The sequence below is a fragment of the Acomys russatus genome, chromosome 3 (assembly GCF_903995435.1).
Source record: "Acomys russatus chromosome 3, mAcoRus1.1, whole genome shotgun sequence".
In the NCBI taxonomy this organism is placed as follows: Eukaryota; Metazoa; Chordata; class Mammalia; order Rodentia; family Muridae; genus Acomys; species Acomys russatus.
Genome location: NC_067139.1, coordinates 46,641,079 through 46,665,815, shown reverse-complemented (window position 1 = coordinate 46,665,815; position 24,737 = coordinate 46,641,079). Strand labels below are relative to the sequence as shown.

The 24,737-nt window shown below is 42.1% G+C and overlaps 1 protein-coding gene across 2 annotated transcripts in view; it reads right to left on the bottom strand.

Annotated features, from left to right (window-relative positions):
• Ptprg (protein tyrosine phosphatase receptor type G) overlaps positions 1-24,737 on the bottom strand; it is a 684,777-nt gene that overhangs the window by 270,810 nt on the left and 389,230 nt on the right. For both annotated transcript variants that reach the window (XM_051139706.1, XM_051139702.1), the window contains exons 3-4: positions 9,488-9,667; positions 23-171 (exon numbers count right to left, since the gene is read on the bottom strand). In XM_051139706.1, coding sequence (XP_050995663.1) covers positions 23-171; positions 9,488-9,667 — 329 coding nt within the window. The remainder of the gene's footprint in view (positions 1-22; positions 172-9,487; positions 9,668-24,737) is intronic.

The following is a 24,737-nucleotide window of genomic DNA, read 5'->3' as shown; positions in this document are numbered from 1 at the left end:
AGGGACCCCCAGTTTCTCTCACCTCCACGGGAAACCTCCGGCCATTGACGCTGTGCTCTGAGCCAGCTGAGCCATTGCTGTGGCCCCAGTGAAACTCCACTTTCTCGGCTTTGAATCTGCCCGGCAGTCCAGCACCACTCACAAAATAATCGTCTTTCAGGAGGATGGCAACTGTCAAATGGAAAGGAGGGGAAGAAAAAAAAAGTGAGTTTCAAACCCAAACATAAGTTTGTTTTGTTTTTGTTTGTTTTTTGGTTTTTGTTTTTGTTTGTTTGTTTGATTTTGTTCTATTGCTTCAGTCAAGTTCATGATTGGCATGGTGTGGATCATTTCCTCATACACCTATAAGGCAAGTCAAAACCACAAGCTTCAGTAAAAGGCAGCACTGCTATACAGCGCTCCTTGGACCGCCAATTGGTTCTTGTATATAGTGCTATCACCTGAGCGTAACAGCGCCTTCATCAGAACAGCTAAGCGCCTTCATCAGAAGAGCTGTGATTGCTTGCAAGCGCTCCCAGAGGTTGTGTTTGCTGACCACTAGGGCTCCCTCACACAAGAAGAAGGAGAGAGAAGAAATGGCCCTTCGCTCAGATCTCAGCCTATCCTTTCCGTGTGGCTACTATCTGTCAATCTGCCCTAAGAGTGCATGGCTCCCTGGTCTCCAGAGGCACAGGAACACAGTGCACGGAAGATTAACTGAAGTAGGAGTTACATCTAAGCACACTGTGGAGAAGTCATCATCCAGACTTTTGGGTCACCCCCATCCTTCAAGTAACCTGTCTCCCATGCTTTGTAAATAAGCCTAATAAATGCATTATTAAGTCCCATATGGTGGGCTTATATTTTGGTTTATCACTGGTGTCCTTGAAGGAGGGGGGCAGAAGTTTGGTTCCATCTCCCTAGGCAAAGAGTTACCTCAATAGTTCTAAATGATGACAATTCCTAGAGAGACTGAAGAATCCCTTATCCATTGAACAGATAGGAGGGAATGGAGATGCTTCCAGAAAGAGATATGCACCTTAAGCACTGGCTCCTGAGGCTGCCAACCAGGACTCAAGGTCTAAAGCCAACCAGAGATGTACAGTGAGCTACATTCGACAATCGTGCTTCTTTGACCAACAAAAGAAAACAAAGACTTAGGCAAGAGAGCATGGAAAAGGATTTGGAGCCTTGTCCCACATTACACAACAGCAGTGGGTACCACGCCCAACAGTAATTCACTAAAATACTGCCCCACGATCCTATTTCCTCTATTGCTTTCTGTAACTCCAAGCTTGAGAAAATTATGTTCAGTTCTTGACAACACATGAGAGCCTCCACAACATAAACACTTTGACCAAGTCAAACCCCAAATATTAAAAATGTAACTTTCTTCCTCAAATCCCAGGAACAGGCATTCAACAATCATTTGGATTTCTCTTTCCATAAAACTTCCGTTTGTACAAGGGGAACGCAATTATCTGAAAGCATACAAAACAGTTTCTCTTTTATAGCTGCTACATCCTCACTTTCTTTTTTTGTTCCCTCTAAAGTTGATTCATTCATTCATTCATTTAACAAACTCTTATTGGCTGCTAAATACATGGCAGTTGCCAACCGATACACTGATTGGCGTAGAACCAAATGGCAAGCCTGTGCTGGCTATGGGAAAGCACTCAGGTTCTCATTGTCTCCTCTTCCTACAGAGATCCGAGTGAGAGCCTCACAGAGGAATCCCGCATGAAAATTAGGTCCACATAAAAGATAGGGACTAGACTAATGACCCATTTCTGAAACAGGGCAATTAGTTTCAGTGCTCTGCTATGGAAAGGAAGCATTAAAAGCAAGTAGGGGCCCTGATCACATCAATCCCCCTTTTATTGCATTCAAAAGGCACTTGTTCACCAACTTTTGAAAAATACACAGTAAATGTTCAATTAGTGGGAGGGTGCATTAAAGAATAAGATGAAGTAAAAGCAAGCGTTTCTTGTGCCAATTAAACAAGCTATGGCATTGTTCCAGCATTGCTCTGTTTGGGTATGTTTTAGAATAGAGGTCGGCACACGTTCCCTTTAATGGCCATTAGTAAATATTTTAGGATTTGCAGAGCACTGAGCCCCTGGTGGAAACTGGCTTGAATAAAAGCAGACAGAGAGCATATGTAAATGAACAAATGAGACTACATTGTACAAAAACGTTATTTAATCATCTTGAAATTTGAACTTAATGTATTTTTATGCATCATAAAGTATGATTCTCTTTTGATTGTGTGTGTATGTGTGTGTGTGTGTGTGTGTGTGTGTGTGTCCTGTGAATATATGTGCATATGGATATGCATATACATGAGTACAGAAGCCAGAGGTCCAAGTCAGGTGTCTCCCTGAAGAGCCCTTTAGTTTACTCTGTGAGGTAGATCCCCTCATTGAACCTGGTGCTCATTGGTTGGCTGGGCTAGCAGGCCAGGGAGCCCTGAGTCCTCTTGTCTCAGTTTCCCAGCATTGAGACTGCAAGAATGCACCACCACCTTACTCGGCATTTACACAGGTACTGGGGATCCAAAATCAGCCCCACATACATGTGAGGCAAACAGTTTACCCAATGAGACACTTCTCTAGCTGCCTTTTATGATTCAACCACTTAAAAATATTAAAAACAGGCAGATGGCCTGTAACTACATGGAAAAAATAGTATCAGACTTATTATAAAGTTGAGCACATTAAGACTACAAGCTCAAACTGACGGGTGGTATTAAGCTATTATAAAACACCTTCTAAAGTGCTTGCTCTCCAACCCCTCTGTGTGCCACTGATAATTCTCAGCTCACTATGATTGCTAAAGATACAATTTTGCTTCAGCAGCACGGAAGCAAAGATTCTGAATGTATCTCTTAGGACACACCCAGTGACTCAGCATCATCTCATGAATATTGATTCTTCCTAAATCATTTATGTCTCTGTCAGGGGTCATTTTACTTGTTTTATATGAATAATTAAAGGTATAATTAGGGAACTGTATAATCTGAAACATTAATCTCAGTTTTCATTTTATGGAACCTCTCAGCAGATGCACAGCATGCCCATGTACATAGACCCCTCCAAAAACAGCTTATATTTTGTTTACATTTTATGAAACTGGGAAGGGAAAGCTTCCCTGGCTAGCTTATAACAGCACACTTTTATAAGGGCCACTGATGAGTGACAGCACAATTCTGAACCAGGGAAGACAAGGCAGTTTCATAGACAACAAGCAAATTCTCTATTCCTCAGTTTCCCTCACTGTTCATAAGGGCATGACCACAGCGCCATCCCAGTGGGGCTCAACAGTATCACTTTCCACAAGCACCGCATGCAGTCCATGGCCGATGGCACCCACTGTCCATCACCTCAGGAGTCAAGGTAGAAAAGCACATGAGGTGCAGAGGGGAAGGTGCAGCTACACAAATGTTACTCCACATGCTCCCACAGGGCTCAAGATGTGGCTCAGTGGCAGAGAATGTGCAAGCATGATCAAGGGTGGGGGCTCAATAACGAGCAAAATACACACAGTGTGGCTTACACCAGGCCTGGGCAGCAAACTGAAGAGCTGAAAGGTCACTTTCAGTTCACCCCAGAACAGACTGAATAAAGACACTTTCTTTTACAAATTATTTCAATTCTTTCTCTTTCTTTGAAAAGAAAATCCCTGCTACTTATTCATTCCACTCTTCATTTCAAAAGGAAGTATTAAACTAGAATTTAATAACATAGGAATCTTTGATTTATTTTCATGGATTATAGACTTAATTTTAACAGTAAGTCTGTGTCAAACCCTGGGGTTTTCCATTTGTGATTCGGATACAAAAATTTTCTTTGAAAAAAAAATCACCTTATTTAATAAAAATAAAATTAGCAAACTTAAAGAAAAAGCCTAAGAGTACTATAAGACTGAGCGAAAACAAAATGTAAAACAATAAAAGTAACAGCTAAATGTTGGTAAGGCAGACATGAGGAAGTTTGCTAGTGAATAGTTCAACTGGAAAACAATGATTTATAAAGTCTGTGAGGGCCAAAAACTTGGCCATTGACATCCTAACTCCAGTGCTTGTGGTTAGGTGGTGAGAACATAATGTTGGTGTTTCCATGCATTGAGTGAGCAGGAGAGAGACCCTTTGCCCTTTCCACCACTGGGAGGGCCACGAGAGGAGACCCTCTAGGAACCAGAAGAGAAAGTCTTAGCTGGGAGTGGACTCCACAGATGCCTGCAGGTTGGACTTCTACTCTCCATATCTGTGACAAGTGTGTCAGCTACTCACGGCATGGTGTGCTGTAACAGCAGCCTGAACTGACAAAAACAACGGGACAGACAGGGAAGCAAGGAACACACATGCGAGTCAGCTTCCTAGTACTTCCGTGTGGATCAAATGCTAATGTGGACTGTGAAGAAGTCCAAACAGAAGGGAAGAGGGGGAAGTACAGGGGCTTCATACTCAAGGTTTTTGACAAGCTGGAATTCAAGGGCAGGTCCACACCAGCAGCTACACCAGAGCCTTTCTTTGGACTCTGAGGTTAAAGCCTCCTTCAGGCAAGAACAGTGCCTCTTTAGGATAACACAGAGCCAATGTCTAAAGTGTAGTCTGCAGTAAATAGTGTATCTCAGTATTGGAGACTCATTTGACAGGAAGCTCTGGGAGCCTTGCAGGGAATTGCAACCTTCTCTGTGTTATCCTAGGCACTATACATCCAGGCAGGGTGAGGAAAGTGGCTAAGAACCCAGAGAACAATCGCCAAGCTTATAAGTCTACAGCTCTTCCAATGTGCCTCGACTGTTAAAGCCCCAAGGGCAGGAAAACTCAAGCAGCAGAATGGCCTCTGACCCTTGGCATTAGTTGTTGGGAACTACGTGTCTGCAAATATATCCACTGCCATCATTTCTTTTTTACAAACATAAAATGACTTTTCTTTTTCTTTTTTTCTTTTTTCTTTTTTTTTTTTGGTTTTTCGAGACAGGGTTTCTCTGTGTAGCCTTGGCCATCCTGGACTCACTTTGTAGACCAGGCTGGCCTCGAACTCACAGCGATCCACCTGCCTCTGCCTCCTGAGTGCTGGGATTAAAGGCGTGCGCCACCACGCCCGGCTCCATAAAATGACTTTTCAAAAAGATTGTTTATTTTATTCCCATGAGTGCTTGTCTGCATGTGCACTATGTTGGTGCCTGTAGAAGCCAGAAGACGGGGCAAGATTTCCTGGAGTACAGATGGTTTTGAGCTGCCACAGAGGTCTAGGAAGCAAACTTCGGCCCTCTGTAAGAGCAGCTGGTGCTTTTAACTGTTGAGCCAACTCTCCAGCTCCTTACACCCCATTTCTTGAGGATGACTGTTAATAGGTTCAATGGTATTTTCAGACATAGAAAGGAGTATAGGCAGAAAAATGCAGTAAATCAAATACAGTGGGAAAATGGAAGAAATATGCTTTTGGCAAATATATCTGCCATGCCTCCCAGGTACAGTACTGAAAAACTAGTGGTTCAAAACAATGCAAAAGTCCTCCAATGGTTAAAAATCGCTGGAGGACATGGCTTATTAGCATATGTCAGAAATCTCGTTGAAGCTTTACAGGTAATCATTCTGCCAGACATTAATGCTGGAAGAGTAAGATTACACTGTGGCACTGCTGATAGAAGCGCTGTCTTTTCATCCCACGGAAATCAAGGATGGCATGGCAGGAAAACTAACTCAAACAGCCATGGCTCCTGGGGAAGAAACAGAGGCACTGTCTGCCTTACAAAGGGATTTTAGATCGATTTGTCAGAAGAGGGTGAGGTGCACCCTAGTCGCCCTATGATTACAGCACATGAGACACAAACATGGCAGTCTCAGGAGTAAAGTCAGATCCAAAGATGTTCTACAGGAAGCCACTGTCTCTATGTGACAGGCAGCTTCAAATAGTACCTTCCTGTGTTCATATTTCAACATCAAGAGACCATCTATTTTACAGATAAGTGACCTTAAATCTCAGTGAAAAGGGAAATACCTCTTGGATTTACTTTCTGAAAATATGAGGCCTGTGAAAATACTTCTAGAAAAGAAAAAAAAAACTGTTTAAAAAGTAATGATTTATAGGCTAGGAATACAACTCCGTGGGAGATAGTCTGCTTAGTAATACACAAAGACGTGGGTTACATCCCAAGCACTGAAAAAAAAAAAAAAAAAAAAAAAAAAAAAAAGGGTGGGGGTGGGGGTGGGGGTTAATTATTTAAGAAAGTAAAGATTGTTTCCATAACAAGATAGATATGGCTAGAGCAAGGATAGGCCACATGCCTTATACAGTATGGATTAAAAAAAAAAAAAAGCTTAACTTTTCTAATTTTGAGAAATAGATGAAGATAATATGACCCTTTTCCTCTACATCCCCCCATACAACGTTTCAAAACTCATAATATGCATGTAAAATCATCCCCCTAAAATTTGTATGCTTCAGGTTATACGTCAATATGATTCCCCAATTAGCATCTCAGGTTAAATAGTTACAATGAATTCTGATCTGACATGTGGTGAATCCTTATTAATTACATGATTGAGATGATTCCAATAAGAACCCTCAATGGGTGGCTATTTCTCCCAAATACTAGGAAATCTGTGGAGTTAATGTTAACATTGACAGAATGTTTATCATTTAAAAAGTTTATCATTAAAAAAAGATTACAGGTTGGTTTCAGTGCCAAAGTTCCAATAACACTATATGCTGAAATTCTTTAAAACAAAACAAAACAAAACAAAACAAAACAGATCTTACTTGGCTTTATTTGTAAAAAACAGCGTACGACATTGGTCATCTATAAATAGTGTGTTACACCAGTCCATCTGTCTCCACATTGGCAGAAGACCTTCTATGGGGCCTTCACATGGGCCTGAGCACCTTTGGGAGCCTGAGTTGGGGCCAAACTTAGTTGGAGCTGCAGCCTCTGCCTTGGTTTGCACCTTGGGCTTTGGTTGACAGATCTTATGACCCTTGGCCATGTAGCTTCGAATCCTCTTCCCAAGCTTGGGATGAGTGATGAAAGCAAGGTGGCTGAGTTTGTGGGTGGGGCCCTTATAGGTCACAAGGGTGTTAATGGCTCTGCCCATGCAGTCATTGCCTGTGCGTTGCTTGCCTGCACCTTGCTTGCCTGCACCTTGTTTAGACTTTTCTTGTTTGTTTCTTGGCAAAGCGCATGTTCCTCAGGAACTTGGGGTCAACCCCCTTAAGAGAGTCATATCTTTATGACCAGAGTTTCTTGATGCCATTTCTTTACCATTTGTAGGACTGGTTGTATGTTGTGTGGTTCTTGGACTTGGCCATGTCTGCAAGGTAACCTGAGGCTCCTGCAGTGCCTGGATACGCTGAAACTTTTAAGAGCTCAAAAAAAAAATGACTGTATGCTCTCTTATCAAACTGCTTGTAGTAGCTGTCACTTTGGAACTCACTCCCATCATCTCAGTGAATTCATGGGCCACCAGATAGTCTCCTGTGAATTTCACAGTAATATAGACAATCTAAGTAGTACAGGACCTGCTACCCGCTTGTCCTAAGGCCTCACATCTGCATGGCAGACGGACGCAGCCACATGCTACTGGCTGGGCTCCAGAATCAGGAGAACTCCATCAGCGGCAACAGGTAGGAAGCCAGAGGAGCGACAGAGATTGATAATCAGCTTTTGGAAGACCAAGGTCATGAATCAGCTTACATGGAATGAACCTGGCACATGTCTGCAACCTTTCACTGGTGATCCCAGGCTGAAAACTGTCACTGAAACGTGTTATCTCTGCAGAAGGCTGTCAAGCATTACAAGTCAAGTAGAAAAATGTCGCAGGGCGCCCGGTGTGCTGCCTCTGGCTGGCTTCAAGAATGAGATACTGAAGGAGCACTTACTCCAAGCTCTGGTTACACCAAGCATGAAAAAGCTCTCACCCAGTTTTCCAAAGGAGACCTACGTTTGATATGCCGACTTGACTACGGCCTGGGAGTGGACCATAATCGTGAGCCCATGAGAGGGGATGGAATTGTGCTTGCAAACAACGCTGCCAGGCATGCAACATGTTTCAGATGGTTTAAAAAAAAAAAATCAGAGTAAAGAGAAACAACTCCCCAAATGTGTCTTCTGAGCTCAACTCTACAGACATACTGTGATACATATCCCCCACCAACCCACCCCACCAACATACACCCCAGTGCACAGATATATCATAAGTAACATTAGTGGGTCTCCAGTTTGCCTTGAACAGCTACACAAATGGGTGTGTCAAGGTAGAGGAGAGGGTTGCCTGTTATATGGCCCTGTAGTAGTTTGAATGAGCCTGTGCCCCATAGGCTCAGGTATTTGAACACTAGTCAGTGGTGCTGTTTGGGGAGATGACAGGGTCCTGTATATTACTGAGAGTGCCTTGATTGGCTGCAAAGGATTTATTGAGATGAGATAAAAGAGGGAGGGAATATGACATTTAGTTTAACGGACTCATGTGATAAGCAGTTAAGTAATAAGACGATAAAAAATATCTCTTTAGATATCAATTTAATTCTTGGCTAGATTACGCTGGGACATAACACACGCCCCAGTGCTTCGAGTGAGATCCAGCACAGCATCCTCTGTGACAACTGGGAATGATCCAGGAGCCCTTAGCTACACTGGAGTAACTAACCATTTACAATGGTTAACATTTGCAATGCTGAGAAGATGGCACCATGTCACCGACCCCCAGATGACAAGTAGTGTGTAGGAAGAACAGAGAAGGCTCAACCATAGGACTGACACATGGCCGAGGCAGTTCATGCCATTCTGATATTGTAACTATTCTGCACGAAGCAAAGAAAATTGCATGTGTTTCCATTGGGACCCTTGGCACAGTGCATTCTCACACTTTCCCTCTCTGTGGCACTCGGTGTGGCAGCCACTGACTCTGTGTGGCTGCTGAGTTTTGTGTCTGGTACTCGGGGGGCTCAGTTTCATCTCATTTCATGGTTTTTTTTTTTTTTTTCTGAGACAGGCTCTCACTGTGTGTCCCTGGCTGTCCTGGAATTCTGTCAACCTCAAACTGGCTTCAGACTCACAGATTCGCCTCCTCTGCCTCCAAAATAATGAGGGGAAAGGTGAATGTCAGCACGCTTAGCTTTAATTTTTTTTTATTAAAACTTAAGTTTAAATGAAACCCCCAGTAGTTAGTGCCTGCAACATCCATGTTTAGACTTAATGAGTATCTTCTTCAAATCTGTTCTATAAACCTAACACTTAATTCCCTGGACTACAGCAACTGTATGAATCTGGTATTATTTTATGACACATTTTATATATTTGTAAAATCTGAGGCACAGAACAATAAGGTATTTGCCTGAAGTCCCATGTTGTTTGGCTGTCAAATCACTGACTTCTTTAGATTCCTGATAGCAGTGGATACTACTTAAGAAGCAAGCTAGAATAAAGCCATACAGCAAAGACACCCCAAAGTGGTTTTTGTTGCTGGTAAACAAAGACAAAGAAATAGACAGAAATACTGTACCTGTTTTCCCTGTGTTTTTCATCCAGGTTTTGTTGGAGGACTCGTTGTCAAATCCATCAAGTTGAAGGTCCTGGTACTCTTCACCAACACGTGCATGGTGGTCTAAAATGTCTATAGGAGACTGATGGCTGCCCCCGCAGCTGGCACTAGATGTGACCCAGTGCTCAGGACCATAGGCACCTGTTGAAAAAAAAAAAAAGCAACACTTCAATCCCAATGGCCCAAAAGTCTGGGTTTAACCAAACCAGACAAGAAGCTAAGGGAGCTGAGGAGGTGTCTCAGCAGGTAAAGTGCTTGCGAGCAAGCATGAGGACCTGAGTTCAGATTCGCAGCATCTGTGTAAAACCAGGAATGGTGACCCATGATGCTGCCTTAGCATCAGAAGGTAGGTAGGCTCCCTGTCCATTGACCTCTGCCCTGCATATGTGAGCACACCACACACGCGCGCGCGCAAGCACACAGCTGAGTGCTATGTCTTCGGAGTTTTCGCATGTCTCCATGGTTTTGTTCTTTGACTTAAAAGCAAACTCTTGCTACCCTCATTTTTACTCAGATACTCAGGAAGTATCTGTGTAGAAGGATCATAATGGTTGTTCATGTTAAAAAAAAAAAACAACTTTAAATAGGCTTCCTAAAAATAAGTAGAATGCTCATTCATCAAAGGTGACTTATTAGTTCAGCATGTTTTGGTACTGTGAATAATATCCCAAACATGACTTTCCTCTTAGCTCACAATCATCTATAAACAGGAGAAGGAACAAACACACTTAAGACTCAATGCAACTCAAACTGGATGTGAACCTTTATCAGTGACGGAGGAGGCCAAGCAGGGCTTCCCGTCACTGGCTGTGGCAGAGGTCTCAGTTTGTCCACAGGTTTTGCCTGAGTCTCCTTCGCAAGCCTCTCCATAAACTATGGGATGATGAAACCACTGCTGAGATGCAGCACCCTTGCCAACAAAAACTTCTAGGAAAGTGTCTGCCATTATTAGTAAGGAGAGACGAGCCACCCGGAAGACCTCAGGTGAGCCTCAGCAAGGCAGAGGTCAGGAAACACGCGGCATTTGCTGCTCTGCCCAATCTGGAAATGAACACTAGTATAATGATGGCTGCTAAGTGGAGAGCCTGCTCTCCGAGCTTTCTGCTTCTGTGCCTTTACTTTTGATTCTTGTTGATATAACAAAGCAGAAAAGATACAAGGTTTGCTGAGAGCCCTTTTAGGATCAGGGCAAGAGTAAGTCTAAAGAGGGAAGTGGATATGCTTTGTGCATCTCAGAACAAAAAAGACACAGACACACACATAGACACACACACACACACACACACACACACACTGTGCACGCAACACATACATACACACATGTATACATACACATGTGCATGCATACACACACACAAACACAGTCACACATACACTCACACACACACATATATATCATTGCATTTTTAGTTTTGAACTGTTGAAACATCATATAGAAAAAGTTGTATAGGAAAGTGAATCGGGCACTTTTTGTGCGTGTGTGCCTTCCCCCACAACTACCTCATGTGAAGGAAGACACAGAAAGACCATAAGTCTCCCTCCTCATCAACTAGAGCCCCAGTCTGTGTCAACCCTACCACCAGCAATCATGCCACAGTCTCTTATGTCTACTGCAGCTCAAAGCAGACACAAACAAGGCGCCAGGGAAAAACAGGGACAAGCACAGACATCTTCTCTGTCAAGAAAATGGACATATCATAGCTGCAAGAGCAATTGCAATAGGGTCCTTAAAATGATTCATATTCTCGCTCTCTGGAAAATACTTCAGCTTGGCGATAATGCTGGGTCATTTCCCCAAATGCCCATCCCTAACAGTAAGAGAAAAAAAATGGACTGTCAGAAAGAACTCATTCACACATTGGAAAAGGTGTCATAAGCCGGGGGCACTTTTGAGTCATTTGCAAGTGTTTAATACTTTCTAGAAAAAGTCAACACTGCCATTTTCTTTAGGGTGAGAATGCAGCGAAGCGGGGCAATGTCAAGGGCTTTTTGACACAGAACACTGCACCTCTTGTTTAAGTTCCCCAAGGCTAGCGTGAGTCACAAAGAGAAACAGTGTATTTTTGCAAACATTTTAGCCAAAACTTATTTTCATCCTCCACATGTCTGGGGAGTTTGGGGCACAGGAAAGGGGATAACAAATGGCTCCAATTAGCCTCTTTCCACTGGCTCAATTTTCTTTCAGATGCCATAAAAATACACCGAAAAACCAAGTGAAGCAACTGCTAATACACCGAAGGGGAGCCAAAATGTGAACTGTGGTTAGCTACAAAAGGGTCAGCATGTTCAAAACATGGGATGCTGTATATGGGCATCTACAAATAAAATGCCATATAGAAACCTCTTACTGGGATAAAGTAATAACCAGTGCCATGGGGCACAGGAAAATAAGGCTAAATGCATACAATGCCCAGAAAATAATGAAGGCAAGCCCATCACTGCAAAACCTGACACTTGACAATTATTCTACTACCCCACCACTATTACACTAATAACAATTATTATGATGATAATTAAAAAAAAAAAAACCTAAGGTCAGCAGAGTGTTTACCACATACATTAGATGGGTGAAATATAATTTAGGAGATTATAAAAAAAATAATTAGTGTTCACACTGGTGGGATTCACTCATTACAATCTTAGGGTTCAAGCTGACTGCGTGCTTGCTTCCACACTTCCATCCAATATACATTCAAGTGCAATTTTAATTGAAACTGATCTTCCACTTCAGATTTCAAATTAATTCTTTTTTTGGAGTGCTTCATGCTCCAGACATTCTTGCTTTGCACAGCCCCTATGTCATTAGTGGAGGAAATGGAACGCTTTTTCCACGCTTGCAGGTATTGATTACCTACTCTCACTGCTGCCATTCCATACAGTGTATATCTGATGTTGACACTTTATAAAAGTTTGTATCATTAATCATTCACAGCTACACAGTCTCACCACATTAAATGGTTTGATTGAGGATTCTGAATAAATGCGTCAAAGAAAACAGAAAAAAATTAAAAACGACATTCAGTACAGACTAGTTATAAGACAACTTAGCTCGCTGAGAAAAACAGCACAAAGCAGACCTATGAGCAAGATGACTTCCTCTCACAGGTCTGACATTACCCATCTATGATACGGAAAATTCATTTGCAGGCTATTTCTCTCTTAAGAACTCCTAGAAAAAGCAGGATATTTGCATTTCAGTAGCTCAATACATTTGAAACAGTTTACCCCTCTAGCAATACAACGCCATAAACAGGTTCACACTCTCAAATAGGGAAAGCTGGGCTGGCTAAGCAGGCACAGGCTGGTGTGTCCCTACCCCAAGTAGCTTCCCACTCACCTGTTAAAACCACACAAGTGAGACCTGAGTGGAGAGACCCTGAAAGTGCTCCTCATTCAGCCTAGGATGAAAACTATTTTCTTTTTCCTGAATGCAATGAGTCCATGTGAAACTGCTGGCTGAAAGCTTGGTCTTCAGAGAAACAGCCTCCTCCCAGGAACATCCCTCTTGGTTTCCTTTGGGCCTCATTATCACTATTGCTAACTTACTATTTACTCCTAACTCTTAAATATCTATCTTCCCTGCTCGTGATTATGTCTGTAGGACAAGGTTCATCTACGGTTTAGCTTTATACCAACAAATAGCACTAGGTCACACAGGAAGGGTACCTGCGTCATCTCCTCAACCCAAATAATGAGATAGCAAAGTCCTACAGGAGAAAGGCCATAGGCAGGACATATGACCATTGCCATGTCCCATCCTAAGGCTACTGTTCTTACACATGCCCCAAATTCAAAGATGTCCCAGGAACTTTGCAAATCCTTGTATTAGCTAAAACTACAAGAAAACACAGTATCTCTTAAGCAAGTGATGTCAGCCAAACCTGAGCTTATTTGCTTGTGGCACAACATCTCCTCCACTTCCTGTTTCCTTCACAAAACACCGTGAAAGAACAGAGATCTGCAGTCCTTAGGTGGCACTGTAACTAGCTCAGACTCCTGTTGTGTAGCCCACATTATTAAAGATTTTATGCCAACTTGACACAAGCTAGAGGAATTAGGGGAAATGCCTTCTCACTCGAAAAAAAATGCCTCCATAAGATTTGCTGGTAGGCAAGTCTGAAGTACATTTTCTTCATTAATGGTTGATGTGTAGGGGGGCCCAGCCTCTTGTGGTGGTGCCATCCCTGGGCAGGGGGCTGGGTGCTATAAGCAAGAAGACTGAACAAAGTGTGAGGCACAGGCTAGTGAACAGCACTCCTCCAAAGCCCCTGATTCAGTTCCTGCCTCCATATGCCTGCCTTGAGTTTCTGCTCTATCTTCCCTGGGTGGCAGACTACAAGCCATAAGCTGAAATAAATCCTTTGCTTCCAAGCTTCTGCTGGTTGTGGTGACTTATCAGAAAACCCAAGCAAAGCAATGCCCTTCACCCAAAAGGATGGTCTTTCTGTGTGTGTCTTCCGTACCTCCTCTCTTTAGACTGCCCATCATCCAACACCTAGTATGGCTTCTAGTACAGTAACTCCTAAAGCATATGTTGAGATGAAAATAAATAAACTGGAAGGATAAATGAGGAAGTGGGAAAGTGTCTTATAGTGACACTCCATGTGCTCTTGGCTGTGATTTCAATTTAATTTTGTACATCTATCTGCTGACTGTTTACTCAATCTTCTTTCCTTCCTTGGTCTCCAGAGTCAGGGTGCCAACTTCAGAGGTAAATACTCCTTAGCTTCATTAATACATTGAATTAGTCCAAACTGTGACAAGGTACAACATGCTGTAAAAATACCATATTTTTCAGACTATAAGACACTCCTGACCATAAGAAGCATCCAGTTTTTAGAGCAGTAAAACAAGAAAAACAGTAAAAACAGCAATTGGATCATACGGTGTACCCTAATCCCACCCACACACTTTTTGGGGGGAAGTGCGTCTTATGGTCTGAAAAATACAGTATGATGAGCAAGAACAAATCTATGAGCAAACTGAGCAATCCAAGACTCATGACTATGGCTTTTAAAGTAAAGGTGTAACGCGGTCCAAGCTTTTGCTGCCCAGAAGGAAGCATGGTTACCCACTATTGAGCCTCCCATGGCTTTGTATACTGAAATAGTCTTCTCTATGCAAAGATGAGGAAGGAAGGATGAGGGCACTCCATCCCTTCTTAGGACATATTTAAACAGGAGCCTAACACATTTGATCTCTAGGGAAATGAGGTTTACTGCTAACTGTAGCTGGTTTGGTCACTTGCTTGAAGATAACAATAAGGTTGGAGATGTGGCTCAGATGGTAGAGTGGCTCTCCATCGTTGCATAGAAGTGAGCATGTGGCCCATGTCAGTAATCTAAGCACTTTGTAAGTGAGGGAAGGAGGTAAGACATTTAAAGTCATTTTAAACCAAGGCCAGCTTGAGTTGTATGACACCAGTTCTCTGCACCACCTGCCCCTAAAACAAAAACAAAAACAAATGAGGAGGAGGAGGAGATTTTTAACAGTAACCTCACAATGGAGAAGCCTGGCAAATGTCCCCACAGCCAAGTAAAGATCATCTGTTACATGGCATGGTTATATTGGGGACATCTTGACTGGCTTCTGTAAGGATAATTAGGAAGAATGCACTGAACAAACTAGAGATGAGAAGCATTCTAGGTAACACTTGATTGCCCCACCTGAAAATCACCAAGGTCAGAAACACACACACACACACACACACACACACACACACACACACACACACACACACACACGGGGATGGGGGAGGTGAGGAGAGAGAGAGAAAGAGAGAGAGAGAGAAAGGGAGGGAGGGAGGAGAGCGCAAGACCCCAGTAACAACAAACCGTGACATAATAAAACCCCATCACACACCACAAATGAAACAGATCTTAACATCAATTCAGCATGGTCCTGCTTTGGGTTTGGACTTTTGTGTGCTTGTTTTGAAGCGCAGTCAAACTATGTAGCCCAGGCTGGCCTCTAAGTACTACCCTCTAGCGCCAGCTACCTATGTACTACAATTACTGGTAGGCACCTCCATGCCCCCACCAAAAAGTCCTTCTTTTGTGGGTACCTGCCAATACAAAGAGGAAATATTTCTAAATTTTCAGAGAAGCAAGACAGAACTGTAAGCTTTGTCAAATGGGTTCAGTTATCAGTATCCTTAAGTGAATTTGGGACCTGTCCATGGCGTCACAGGTGATACAAAGGGCAACAATTTATAGATAAAGATTGGCCTGTCATTTACACATGAACAGAATTTGCACAGAGTAAAGATCCAGGAAAGAAAGCCTGGGCTAAAGGAGAAGGGTGGATGGGGGATCCTCAGCAATCTTCATTATTTATGGTCATATAAAAAAAGAGCCTTATGACATATAAAGTTGGAAATTTTCACCTTTAAAACCTGTAGTTAAGAAACAACATTATTAGCTTAATTTATGGATCATCTGTGCCTTAAAATAACAAGCTCCTCCTTGGTGTGTTATTAACATGTCACTGTCCTTTCCTTACTGTAGGACGCTACAGCTCAGGACAATAGTATTGAGAAGATGGATTCCCGTAGTACAGAGAATAAATCACACAACTGGAGAAAGTAGACAGAATTCCCTACAAAGCAATAGCTGCAAGTCTTGCAAATCCAGGTGGGTATCTCAGAGACTGTTTGAAATTCAGCGTTTCTTTTTTAGGCGGAAATATCTTCAAAAAGCTGGTCCATGGGTATCAATTTTAAACCAATACTAGTTATTCCATTATTCAAACAAAATGCAAATAAAATGAGGGAGTGGTGGAGAGGAAGAGAGAATGTTCTCTTAATTTTTGTCAGTTATCAGCATGGTCCATAATCAGAAATACCCCTTAAAAGTCCAGATAAGACACGTGTACTTTTCTGCACTTTAAACAAACCAGCCCACTTCAATATAGTTCTCTCTTAATAACTGACCTAAAATAAAGACAGAAGATTTACTTATGGTATGTAAAATTCACACAATCCCTATTCCAAAGCAGGGTTTCCTTAAATACATACATGGTATTTTTCAGAAAATAAATATGCATCTTGAAATTATTTTTCCACAATAGATTCAAATAATGGTTTCCATTCACTAATGAAAAGCCATTAAAAATAATGAATTTTGTCTAAATCTAATTAAAAACAAAACTAATATACATGTTATGTGCTGTTCCCAGTCCAATATGTTTATTAATGCCCCCCTCAAGGAACTTTTATTAAAAACATTACCTGAATCTAGGCTTATTACTCTGCATCTTCTTGTCCACTTTTAACCAACAGCAAAAATCCAAAACACCAGCGCTCATTTTTCACCAAGTATAATTAATGCTTTTTCTCCCAATCTAATACACATCTTTAAATTATCCCATTTTTAATTAAAAACACTTTGTGAGATTCAGTTTATGATGTGCTTGCTCACACCAGAACTAGTAACTTAATTACTATTTATGCATTTGTTGTTGTACATGTGAAAAAATGGGAAAAGTGCTAAAAAAGCATTCAGATTGCTCTCTGCTGCTTTTATTAATTAATGTTTAATTACACAGTTGTTCGTCTGTGTTACGAGAAATATTTCAGTTGCTAAGTCAGTGCAGAAATGTACAGTGACTTTACAGATGATAAAATTAGCCTCTATATTTTTGTTTGTAAATTTTAAACATAACAACCTTCTTTCTATTCCTATTTCCCATCATGGTAGTTACCATGGACACTAGAGGGTGTCAGATCCCCTAGAAACAGAGTTACTGGTGGTTGTGAGCAACCATAGGGCCGCTGAGACTAGAACTCAGGGCCTCTGAAAGAACAACCAGTGCTCTTAGCCACTGAGCTCTCCCTCCAACCCCTGCATAGTCTTTCCACTGCCATACAGGAGGCCTGAGCCATACTGGGTATGTCAGCAAAGGGACTGCTCAGAAGTGGATGGCATGGTGCGTACAACAGACACAGCAGAGGAAACCCCAGAGTGTGTGACAGGATCAGCGGAGAGTAGCAAAGGTCTTTTGAAGTCCAAGTATGTTACTATGCATGCTCAGAGGTATCTTAGATGAAAACCTCCCTGTCACAGGCAGAGCCTACTGTACATCCAAACATTCCACATAAAGGTCTAACTCTAATTGGGACTGCTTAATACCCCCGGAGTTCCATGGTATGGTTTCAAGTTGGACTACCGGAATGTGTCTGGCCTCTTTCGGACACTGCATAAGATTGCTTAATGTATGCATCTAAACTGGTGATGATGCTATCTCATTCCCTGCTGCACAACATCTTAAAGCTTAAAAAAAATAAAATGGAGAGAAACTGATTCTAGGCTGAAGTTTTCCCCTTTATTCAATCGACGTACATCTCTAGCAGCCAGTGATGATTACTTGGCAAACCTGTTCTTTTGAATTTTTTACTTCCCGTTATAGACACAACAGCAACATTCCCAGAAGGAGTGAAGACAGCAATACACAGACCTGAGTGACAAGATCCGTAGTACAAGGAGGGTAACAAAAAGTGATGTGAGTCGTGTACCAGAACTAAATAATTCCCAGGCTGTACTGGGGGCTTATTATCTGTGAGGCCCAGATCCATTAGCAATGGCTGAAAATGGGGCAGCCAGGGAAGAAGGTAATAGGCGAATTACAGGCTTGCTCTTTCCACTCACAATTTAGCTTGGGAAAGTAGAGTTGAAAATGAATTATGTTTGTGCAAGACTCATTTCTCTTATATCATACAACATTCAAAATTCCTGAAGGTTCCAAGTTCTATAAGAGCGCTTCTGGAAATGAGCAAAACAACTTAAGGCAAACATTTCTCTTGTTTGGTTTTCAGGAGAAAGGGTCTGACAAGATGGCCTAGAACTCACTATGTACACCAGGATGACATTGATCTCATGGACCAGCCTCTGCCTCTGTCCTGTCCCCCACCTGTTGAGATTACAGGCATGCATCACCCTGTCTGTCTTCTCCAGCCAGCCTCGACACTACACCAAATTCCTAAACTTAACCACAGCACTGTGATACTGTGATGAGGATTACACACACACACACACACACACACACACACACACACACACACACAGACACACACACACACACACCCGACACGCATGCATGCACACTCACATATTAAGAACAGGCATATATTAAGAGCACAAGAAACATGATTAATGGTGATAACTTTTCCTTAAGAAAACACATCTGTTTAATGCCAGCAGAGGCAGGTAGATCTGTGAGAGTTCGGGGCCAGCCTAATCTACAAAGCAGAACCAAGGAGGGAGCCTCAATTAAGAAAATGCCTCCAAAGAATCGGGCTGTCGGCAAGACTGCAAAGCATTTTCTTAATTAGTGATTAATGGGAGAGGGCCACCTCTAGGCCAGTGGTCCTGGATTCTATAAGAAAACAGAATGAGCAAGCCAGAAAGCAGCCCTCCCATGGCCTCTGCATCAGCTCCTACCTCCAGGTTCCTGCCTTGCTTGAGTTCCTGTCCTGACTTCCTTCAGGATGGACCAGGATGTGAAAGGATAAACAGAATAAACCCCTTTCTCCCTCAAGTAGCTTTGGGCGTTAGTAACCCTAACTTGAACAACACCCAACTAGAAACTGGCAACTCACAGATGCCCAGCCTTCTTCAGCAGCATGAGTAAGGAAGCGCTCTGGCCAACACCTACACTGATTATGCTTTGGGGCTCCCCTATTCAAAGGGTTTGATTTAGGTTGATGCTATACAGGGAGGCCCAGCCTTTGTGTTCCTGACCCTATGGTAGAAACCTGGCTCTTCCCCCAAATACAGCTGAAAAAGAAAGGGAGGGACCTGCCCTGCAAAAAGAAGATAATGAGAAAAACGGAAAAGTAGGACCAAGAGGGAGAGAAATGAAATAAAAGTTGAGGGCCCTGAACGATCCACACTTGGAACATACATTTTGTCTGTGGACACTTCCATTTCAAGTGTCTTTGTACTTAAGACTGAGCAGGCTTGCTGCTACTTGTAACTAATGTTATTAAGAGATAATCCAAACACTGGTTTGAGACTACCAGGTCAATGATTCAGTGCAGGCTACATTTGTCAGTAAGACAAAAATGTCAAATTATAAAGATAAAATCAGCAGTACGTGCTGGCTGGCATATATAAGGTCATCTCGAGTCCCCATGCCTTCTTCCGTCTCTCCCTACAATTTCTTTCCCTATAAGAGAAACATAAACCTGGGTTAGGATTTAAAGATCTCATTTAGACAAAAGCAGAGGAAACAAGGTCTGGAGTTCGTTGCTATAAATTTTTATTCTGGTAACGCCGAGGTCACAGATAAGAGTTCAAGAAAGACTTAAAGTGAACAGTGCTCACGGGAAGTCTTCTGCCTTAGAGACCTGCATGGCTCAGGTTATTATGTGGAGATGACTTGCTGGTGTGATGGTGAACTATTCTCAAAGGTCACAGTTGCATCTCCGGGAGTGAAAAAGGCCTGTATTGAAGGTCCGGTTTAAACGTGGCAGCACTTTCTGTCTTGACCAGGAAGGCTGCTGCAGGTTTCACGCTATCAGTATCTGGCCATGTTGACACTTTGTATTAGTATCTTAAGCTCATCATAAACCTCAGCACATCTACATAGACCCTGTCTCAAAAAAAGAAAAAGAAAATCAAGCACGCCCATATGTGCACACACAACACACACACACACACACACACACACACACACACACGCTTATCTTCTTTACTGTTTGAAACCCTATTGTTGTGCCAGGTACTAAATGACAAAGTGGCATAAGAGCAGACAGCAATAGAAGGACATCCATAATGCTTTGAAGAATATTCATTATTTTCACTGTGATGAAAGCTTTGTACATGTTGCCATCTTTGACCCTCTCAACAACTCCTGTGGAGCATGCTTTAGTTTCTTTGTGTTACAGATAAGGCAACTGATGCTTAGAAGCTAGGAAACTTGCCCTCATACAGAGAGTGGCAGATTTAAGTTGGTGCCAGATGGATGGGTAGGAACCATGTTCTCCTGTAGTGCTTTCTTACCTAGACCATAAAAATACAACCTACATGGAAGACCATGACTACTGCAATTGTAAATGAGCACTCCTCTGCTCAGCACATTAGTTCCATAGGTACATTTGTAACTTGTAAAAAGGTAGGGCTGGTTGTGGTAGCACTATCAGCAACATCCAAGATTAAAATTGAGATAAGTACATGTCACCAAAGGGCTAGTTAAGTGGAGTATGTCAAATCAATACAGTGGAAAGAAGAGTAATCGGGAAGGGAGGAGAAAAGGAGAAAGGGCTCGCTAAGCAAATACAGAACCGACTCCAAGTTCCATTCCTAAATGGAAAATGCAATGTGCATGATGACATACTGCCACTCATTTTGAAAAAAACAGAAAATAGGGCCTAGGAAGGAGTCAGTGGCACAGCAATGACCTAACAAGAATAAAACCCAGGGTCCAATCACTACCACTGTAAAAGGGAGAAGAAAATAATAAGTGATAACCTGTGTTTATATGTGTGCATATCAAATACCTATACAAGCATATTTAAGAACATAAGCATTAATGCAGTAGGAAAGGTGAGATTTTAGCAATGATATGGTCTAAATATCATATTATGTAATACACTACTAATTTAAAAGTTAAGTATTAAAAGTGCACTGAGGTTTAAGAGAGAGGCAAGAGTGGAGGAGGGGCTGTCTCTGTCATGTATGTACTCTGTTGCCTGCTTGTGGGTCACTTTTCTCTAGCTGGGCTGTCTTGTCTGGCCTCGGTGGAAGAGGATGCGCTTAGTCTTGATTTGACTACATGTGCCAAGGTGGGCTGGCACGGGCAGGGTAGGGCTCCCCATTTCTGAGAAGGGGAGTGAGGAAAGAGGGAAGAGGATGAGAGGGTGGGACCAGGAGGAGAGGAGGGAAGGGGCTGCAATTGGGATGTAAAACAAATCAATAAATTTTTAAAAAAAGACAGAGGCAAGAGGACCTCACACTGTTGGGTGGGAAGAAAAGCAGCTAGTTATAGCTCTACAATTCCATAATAGCATATAGAGATAAATAAATACACATCAGATGCAGGAATAGATCAGACAAAGACCAAAGGGAAGCCCAGGAAATGATTAACAGGAGTAAAAAGACACTAGCTTCATCTAGAAAGATACAGATCTAGAGGATTCGATATATTTTGAGAATTTATGTAGTACTCCTGAAATTAACCAAAATAAAAGTAAAGGCTGCAGAAAAATGCATCCCAGGAACTTCTCTCTGGAAGTCCTGTTCCACGTGGCAGGTACATTTCTGGTAGAGCTATTGTCTCCAGTTATAAGTGTGCTCTTACTCTTTTGTTCTTTAAAGCATACAGAAAACATAGATCTTGTACAAAAGCTATCTATGGCATTCAGATTTCAGGGGCTAAAGGGGTCAGCCAAGAGCACAAAGAAGCTGGAAATATTGCAGAAAACAATGGCAAAAGCAGACAGAGATTGGCTGATTCCTCAAGTCAAGTCCAGTCTTTCCATGGACTTCTAATTGCATTGTAATCAAGCCAGATGTTGTAATTTATCCTAAAAATGACACAACTATAACAGCCCCATGCTTTTTGAGAAGTCAGCCTCTCCTTCACTGTGGCTATACACTTTCATGCCACCTAATATCCTATAAGATATGAATGTCCTAACTGCTACACATGGGCGGTGAGACTTGTTCCCTGGCTGCAAAGACTTCAAACTGAAGCAAAATCCAAGCTTTTCCATCACTGCACTGCACTTCTGTTGCATTTCTCTTCCATTATATTTTATTTTCACTCTCCAATCTGACCTCTTGGGAACTGGGAAGGCCCATGACTCCTGAAAAGAATCCATTCACAAATTAATGACTCCATCTCCCTTGTCAAAATTTTTTGATAAAAATGCTCAGAAGGCCAGGGCCGAAGAAAGATCTCTCTATCACTACAATAGCATGTTAGGTAGAATTCTCCAGGGTTTCAGGAATCCTCCAACCTCCATCCCAGATCTGAAATGACTATGAGGCTTTTGCCATCCAGGAATACACATGGGCTGCCTGTGAAAAATCAGCTCACGTTTTCAACATACACAATGGTACCACATCAGGACTAACCAGAACTTATCGAAGAAATTCAAGAATATAGTTCTCCAAGGGCAGGGCACAATTCAGTCTTGTCAGCACTGTAGACCCATCCATGATGAATGAAGAAGGCATTTGATAAATAAGTTACTGGACATATATGGAACTTTCCAAAGAAACATGACAAGGAACAAAAATGAAAAGAACTGGGGATGTTAACATACCAGGTAGCATGCTTGCTAACACCAAAAGATGTCCTGAGTTCTATCCCCAGGACACCATAAACCAGCACGGTGACACAGCACTGCCCTTCTGAGGTGGAAACAGAAGGGCAAGAGGTATATACAGTGAGCTAGAAGCCAACCCAGGTCACATGAAACCCTGTCTCAAAAAGCAAAACACAATAAAGCTAGTATTCTTGTTTGTATGTCTAAGTTTGTCATTAATGTGAAATGTGTGATGAAGACCTTCATCACACCTTGATGAAGACCTTCATCACACCTTCAGAATCACCATGAGCCTTTTAAGGACTAAAGTAGATGAGTGATAGAGAAGAAGAGGCTTAATGACAGGAATTATACAGAAAGGACAGACTTATATCAACAGGAAAGAACATTAACTACCACAAAAGTATCCAATAGAAAAACAGCTGCAATGTTATCTGGAAATGAAACGCAGCTATATGTCTGCTTCAGAGTGGCAGAAGGTAACCATCGCTTACCCTAAGCGTCGGGGATGAGAACAAGGGGTTCCCAAATGTTGACACAAAGCCTAGGGCGGTGGAGGTGTGAGAGTGTAGGTTGGCAAGACGGCTCAATAGGTAAAGGTGCTAGTCTCACATGCCTGGAACCAGACATGAGTCCCTCAAAACCATCCAAGGATGGGCAAAGAGAGCCAATGACACCATTGTTCTCTAACTTCCACACATGTGAGGGGGCACGTGCACCATGAAAACACAGAGGCACGAGGTAAAGTTAACACTAACAGCAACGAGAACAAAAAGACAGCTCTGGCCTCATTAACAACTCATCTTTATGTTATTTAGCCCCTACACCAGTGTCTTTGGGGGAAATGAAATTGAGGTTTTTGTTATTATTGTTTTCTTCTCTTCTCCTTTTTTTTAAATTTTATTTTATTTTATTTTATTTTATTTTATTTTATTTTATTTTATTTATTTTATTTTATTTTTTTTTTGAGGTGGGAGACTCTTTCTATAATCCAGGTTGGCTGCAACTCACCATGTAGCCAACACTGGCCTCAAACTCAACAGTAATCCTTCTGCCTCAGCCTCCTGAATAGTGAGATTATAGGCACATCCAACATGGAAGTATGTCTTTCAAACAGGCCACAGCACACACTGGAGCAACCTGCCATCAGACGTCACTATGCATCTTACAGGAGTTACATCCTTATTTTGAAATATTCTCTGCTACAATGAATCATGTGAGAGGAAGAGGGCAAGTAACAGTTTTCAATGCCCTCCCCTCCTCCATTCGTTACTCACAGGAACCGTTTCCAGGCACCAGTCACATACCAGCACCCACAGGCATCTTCTTTACCACTGAAGATACTATTATCATTTCAGGAATGGAGAAACTGATGTCTGAAGAGATGACGTCACCTGGCACTTGGATGGAACCATTAAGAAAGGAGTTGAGGAAAGATTCGCGCTCTTAACAGATGGCTCCTGTCTATGACCTAAGCATTCTGCCCTAATCACTTTAAAAGCTAAATCCTTCTTGGCAGCTCGGATATGAGGCATCACCTAGAGGTCAATCTGAACGTCTCTTCCATGTATATGTCCAAAAATTGAGCTCAGCTACACTTGGTCAATGTTGCATGCTGAGTTTACTGACTTGCTGGTTACCTTTGACCATGACTCTATAATTCATAAAGAAAATAGTTTATTAGCATAAATTACCCATGATATTCTGAATAAAATCTTATATTTTGAATAGTATGTACAGTTAATCAATCATACAGATAAAAAGCCACAAGGGAGGTTTACAGTTGCTGTTGTTGTTTGAAGACAGCTAGTCATAAAGAATCAGGCCCCAAAGTGCCTGTTGCTTCATTGAGAAGTGTCTGCAAGACTCAGTCCCCAGTTGATGGTGTGGGTCTTGTGGTTTCATTGACAAGTGCCCCCTGCAGGCTGTGTTAGGACATGG